At 42.7% G+C, this 6,000-nt stretch overlaps 1 protein-coding gene across 1 annotated transcript; it reads right to left on the bottom strand.

Moving 5' to 3' along the window:
- Positions 1–394: 394 nt before the first annotated feature.
- Positions 395–4,987, bottom strand: LOC133018500 (bile salt-activated lipase-like). The gene is made up of 11 exons (XM_061084907.1): positions 4,922–4,987; positions 4,653–4,800; positions 4,459–4,578; positions 4,181–4,378; positions 3,977–4,107; positions 3,481–3,588; positions 3,238–3,352; positions 1,490–1,676; positions 1,191–1,394; positions 718–927; positions 395–599 (listed from the first exon to the last, which is right to left on the bottom strand). The coding sequence occupies exons 1-11, from the start codon at positions 4,985–4,987 to the stop codon at positions 422–424; spliced, it is 1,665 nt and encodes a 554-aa protein (XP_060940890.1). The 3' UTR covers positions 395–421.
- Between the last annotated feature and the right edge of the window lie 1,013 nt (positions 4,988–6,000).

Raw genomic sequence — 6,000 nt, 5'->3', positions numbered from 1 at the left:
GTTGTCAGATTGTCTTGTTATCAAGCTGTGCAGTTTGTGTATTTGTACCTGACTGGTTTGTTCAAGACAAACAATCCAGCAAAGAACATTTTTTCCAGGCGCTTGATTTAGTTTATTTTGCATTATGAGGTTAACACACACTTGCACACCAATGATAATATTCCGTACATTAAATTAACTCAATACCAAAACATTATAATGTCATAGCAGTCGGGTCTGTTATCATTGCGGAGCTAAAACACACCTTAACTCCAAATGCACAGGAAGTTTTTTGAGCACTACATTGAGGCACTATAAAATATTAAATAAAACAAAATATTATTTCTACCAATCAATTTATTTATGATGCACAGTACTGATGTGATTCCTTAAATCTAGTGGTTCTACACTTAAAAACAGTTAGTGCACAAGCTCTTTATTCTCAGACAGTTGTGGGAAGGCTGGGCAGGACGCTGGTCCAGAGATGAACATAAGGCATTTTCATGTTCTGTCCCACAGAGTCTTTATTCATGTTGGAATTGATTTCAAGGAACAGGTGTGAGGTGCTGTTGAACTCAGGCCATGTGACGGGCACACTCAGCTCTCCTTCGTTGGGATCTCTGTGGAAGCAAAGACAACAGACTTACTGAATTGTGGGAGTTGTGTTTTTCTATTTCAGTCACTGTTTTATCTCCAATTTCTGCGATTCCACTGTATATTGTGTCTGTCTAATTTTACCCAGTTCTGGCAAAGTTGGTCCAGTAGGCAATCATGTAGCCGGAGACGTCACGGTGGCGAGGCCAGTACAACAGTGGCGAGCTGAAAGGCTTTCCGAACACGTATTGCACGTCATCAGCATGATCGGCTCCCATCCATCTAGGGTAGAGTCCTGGTATGCCTCCAAAACGGTTGGGCTGGGAGAATAAGTAGGAGTAGGTACGGCCAGTTCTTTAAAAAAAAAAAAAAATAGACAAAAGATGCTCTTAAAGCTGGATTGTTATTTTATATATATATATATGCAGGAGTCTGGTTATAATGACAGATGTCTAGTTGAACAAGCCCTGTTTGCACCTTACCATTTACTTCCTTTAAATATATCCTCCTAACTTTGCCACCATGGAGCCGAAAGATGTCAGCTCCACTTTTACTCCCCATCTACTAAATCAATATAGTGAAACAATGATAATGATAATAAATTATCCTTTTCTCACGTGGCATTGGCAGCATGAAGGGAGAGAGCAGCCTGTGTAGCAACCAGGAAAATGAAGTCTGTTCCGATGTCCACCACAGTTCTCTTGATGATTTCTCTGCTTGGTCTGGATCCCCAGGTTGAGTTGTATGTGGAGAAGGCGTTATCCAAACCAGCCTGGCCCTTCTCCTTGGTGTACGAACCCAGAAGCCTCTTCACATCCTCACTGCACATGTTAACGGTTGGAAGTTAGGTCTGATAAAACACTGCTCAGTGGTGGCAGTCGATGTTTCACACTGATCACATGACACTTGAACTCACATATGGGTGTCCTGCAGGGGACGGTTGATTGAAGGAACATCAAAACTGGTGAAGAGATGTCCATCCATGTCGTTGATTCCAGCGATGTAGTCAATGTCAGCAGCGTTGTGGAACAGGTTGCGAGGGTCATCAGGCAGGAAGTCGCCATCGATCACGGGAGACAGGAGCAGGTTTCCTACGATGGGGCCTAACAGAGGCAAGATACCACCAGACACTCATTACAACTGTGGCATCTTACTAACCACTTGATAGAGCTGCTGTTGACTTGTATGAACTAGCACTTAATCATGTTTTAAATACTGTATATGAAGAAAACCTTAACATTTAGGTTTAATTGTTTGGTTTAGACTAGAGCTGTCAAACGACTAAAATATTTAATCACATTTATGTCATAGTTAACTCATGATTAATCGCAAATTTGTATCCATTCTAAATGTTCCTTCATTTATTTTCCATAATTTTACTTTTGTTTTAATGCTCTTATCAACATGGAAAAGTGGATTGGCTTGCTTTATGCAAATGTTTTATTTTATTGAAAAACAACATTGCCAAACAGGGCGGTACAAAATAAAATTATAAAGTGCACATTTCAGGTAAACAAGGACTCAGCCTATAGTGCAGTTAAACCATGGCTTAATATTTTCTTTTTTTCAAGTTTGCTGTGAACATAGCAGTCAGGCCTCTTATTTCAGTAACAATGAACCGTAACAGTTAGGTTACCATAAAAAGGTAAGCGTACTACTTCTTTGCTTTCAGCCAGCTACTCAAACAGACAAGCAACAAATAACAAACAAACAAAATACACAGGCAAGTGTCGGCCTACTTTGAAATAAATGAAACACAGAACTTTGTAGGGCTATTTGAGTCCTCCCCTTATTTGTGGAAAATGTATGAAATAAGAAGTACCCTATTTTTAAATAAATAAAAACATATAGCCGCAGCCTAATAGTGTAATAGACTGGGTTTATGTTTGGTTTTGACGTATGCTCAGTAAAACACTGTGTTGAAGCAGCGTTCTGATGTCTGAGGGTCAGTGAAGGGGTCTGGGTGGGACATGTGACTGTTTGGACCAATAGGATGAGGGGATCGGGGATCTATGAGGAAGTGAAGTGTTGTTGATGTGTGCGAGTGACGGAGTAAGAGCGAGAGGTGCACATGTTCGTGTAGAGGAAAATACAAGTTACTAAACCACGAAGAAGTTCCGTGTCCTGTGGAAGCGGGGACGCTACAATAGCTTTAAAATATATATGTTAGTTGGTGAAATATTAAAACAAAAAGCGAGAGCAGGTCAGACTGGAGGCGAACACAGATACTGAAGCTGCAGCTCTGCTTTAACTCGTGTTAAAAAAATTGACGGCGTTAAAATGGGTTTGCGTTAACGCCGTTAATAACGCATTAAACTCACAGCCCTAGTTTAGACTAAATCTGCAGACTGGAGGCGAGATAGAAACATGTTTGTTATCTATCTGCAAAGTGTATTTCCATTCACTCCCAGTTGGACCTTATGCAGTCTTTCCATGTCACGTTTCTCTTCATGTCCAGTTAAATCACGGGTTCATAAAACACACATCTCCTTCAGGTAATGTGAAGAAAATGTGCTACTTGATATAGAGCTGTTTTTCTAGACAAGTGTTTTAAAACACACTTTTGACTTGGACATTTTTTCTCTGTGCAATGCTGTTGTATAAAAAAAGAAAATCTGAAATGTGAATGTAATATAGGCGACTGTGTGTGGTTGCAGTGCTTACTATCAGGTGAGCTGGTCAGATTGAACTTGCCAGCCAATGTTAGGAGCACGGGATCGGTCATCTTCAAACAAGCGGCCATTGTTTGATTCGTGGAGCAGTTGACCTTCAGAGCGACCTGAGGAGAGGGTTCCATTTACATTTAATATACAACGATGTCCATCTTTAAATAACTGAAAATTATTCATAAGAGACGTCAAACTCTAACAGAGGAAGTGGAAAGATTTATGAGAATCCGTGGTGTACCTCCTCAGCGAACTTGCGGGGGTTCTTGTTGATGGCCCACGGGCAAAGGGCGACTCCACTCTGGGAGATGGCTCTCTTGAACAGACCTTTATTGTGGGGTGTGAGAGTCTATGGGCAGACACATAAAAAAATAAGGAGGTTAGACTCAAACATACAAACTATGCATTGTATTCAGGTGCGTTGCAACGGGGTCGGTATAGGAGGCAATGGTCTGGGGGCCTGAAGAGGAGAGGGACAACTCTGTTAAATTATATGATCGGTTATGAACGGTAGACTGAGACACTCCATGCCACGGGGCCTGGTCAGGGGGTTCATGACCGCGGTGTCCCCTGTGCATTTGGTTCAGTTTTCTTTGATGCAGTGCCCCCTTGGGCCCTTTTGCCTAAGACGCACGAAGTCCCTTTAAAAGATCCTGATTTTATCTTCATGTTTTTCAACCTCTCAGTGTTTCCACTTCAACACACTCAATGAGCTTGAGTCTAGAAACAAAACTCACCTGGAAGCTAACACTAGCTCCACCTGCAGACTCTCCAAAGAGGGTGACGTTGTCGGGGTCTCCTCCAAATGAACGGATGTTCCTGTGCACCCAGGCGATGGCGGCGTGCTGGTCCCACAGACCGTAATTTCCTGACAAGATGGAACATTTCATTATAATATAATTGATTCTGTGGCTGTTGTGAGAGAATAAACTGCCATCTACCAGGCAAGCTCGAGTCTCCAGTGCTCATGAAGCCCATAGTTCCCACACGGTATCCCAGCGTCACCATAATAACATTTCCTCTGTCTGCAATCTGCTGACCGCTGTACCGATAGTCGTCCAGGAAATCAGCACCCATGGAGCCTCCGATCAGGAAGCCTCCTCCGTAGATCCACACCATGACGGGCAGATCTCTGGAGACTACAGACCAAAACAGAATCAGAGGCAGCTGCAGTGTTGATCTATCGTGAACGACACTTGGTCCTTCTCTCTGTGTTTACCTGAGCTGCCATGTGGAACCCAGATGTTAAGGTACAGACAGTCCTCACTCCCTCTGGTATCGGTCATGAGGAGGTTAATCTGAATGCATCTATTTTTGAACTCAGTGGTATTCATGATCCCTGAAAGAAGACACACACGGTTTAAGTTTTGTTCTGATTCTCAGATCTAATTTGTGAGAAGGTCAATCACCCACCGTCCCAGCCAGGGTGACGCTGTGGCTTCTCAAACCTTCCAGGGATGTCAGCAAAGGGAACCCCTCTGAAGACGTCCATGTGACGACGGTACCCGAGACGAATGTTCTCGCCCTGCACCATCCCCCCCTCAGTGGACACTACCCCGAGCTACAGAGATAAAGCACACAAAAAGTTGTGAAGTAACAAAATCACAGCCCTATCAGTGATATTTGGCAAATGAACTTATTAGAATTTAGCAAATGTGATATTGTTATTGTGAAGCACTCACAGAGGACCCGGTGAACACCTCCTGGAACACGGCAAAAGCAACCAAAATCTCCAGCATCGCCAACATGACTGAGAACCAGGTTGGTTTCCAGGCTTGGTCTTTATGGAGGTGAGGGGGCTGGGAGAGCACCCTCACCTGCACCATGGAGGATCAATCAGCACAGGTGAGAGCTGTAAGCTGATTGGTCCTCAAGCTTAAAAGGGAAAACTCTGGAACTCCGACACTGCTGAGACCAGAGAACTCGGAGCTAGCTGCTGAGCTGGGAAAGCTCCAAAGTTTAAGTTGATGTTTTGAAGTTTATGTCTTGGCTTAAAAAAAGATGTTCAAAAGCAACATGTTCGTCTCTGGCTGTGTGGGTGAGAGCCTTGTGGCAAGATCCACTGCCACACTGGCTCCAGTGTGGCAGTCATGGTAGGATCCTCCATGGTGCAGGTGAGGGTGCTCTCCCAGCCCCCTCACCTCCATAGTCTTTTATAAAGGGGACTCCTCCCCTGAACATCTGACCACTGGGCAGTGTGAGGCTAGTTTTTCTTACTGTTACACAATATTTACCCACCTTGTCCTCAGAGAACCCATTCTAACCTCTTGCCTTTAATGGAATATCAAATTAAAGTCAATTTACAAAGGGAGAGGATATTAGAAATATGAATATGGATGTAAATAGTCCTGTGACTGCACAGTTAGGTTGTGTTGGGCTTTATAATCACTGTGAGGCATTAACTTGATTAGGTTTAACATAGAGATGGATTATGAGAGATTAACCTTCGAGAAGTGGCTTTCCAACTTTTGCAGTTCTGCATCAGGAATCCAACCTGGACTCTAAATACCTTTTACACCCTTCAAGAAAAGAACTTAAGTAAGTTAAGATGGAATCTATCATAAATACTTTATATAAAACATATAATGATACAGGACTTTTCAAAACCCATTTTACAATGTGCCTCATATTTGGCACCATATTAAAAAGGACATTATTCCAAAAAAAATAATCTATATGTCCGTCCAGACATATGCAGTTAAGAGATTGAAGGAATTTTAATTAAGTGTATTTTAGTAAAGTTTCCAGATCGACCTCCAAA

Source organism: Limanda limanda, chromosome 1 (genome assembly GCF_963576545.1).
Source record: "Limanda limanda chromosome 1, fLimLim1.1, whole genome shotgun sequence".
Taxonomy (NCBI): domain Eukaryota; kingdom Metazoa; phylum Chordata; class Actinopteri; order Pleuronectiformes; family Pleuronectidae; genus Limanda; species Limanda limanda.
Note: the sequence above shows the minus strand (reverse complement) of the source record. Positions and strands in the feature narration are given on the sequence as shown.

Excerpts from the sequence above, each read along its gene's own strand:
- LOC133018500 (XM_061084907.1), bottom strand. The coding sequence starts at position 4,987 with ATGTTGGCGATGCTGGAGATTTTGGTTGCTTTTGCCGTGTTCCAGGAG. Across the intron at positions 4,379-4,458 it reads GGTTCCACATGGCAGCTCAG|TCTCCAGAGATCTGCCCGTC; the intron begins GTAAACACAGAG and ends TTTGGTCTGTAG. Across the intron at positions 928-1,190 it reads CTTCATGCTGCCAATGCCAC|AACTGGCCGTACCTACTCCT; the intron begins GTGAGAAAAGGA and ends TTTTTTTTAAAG.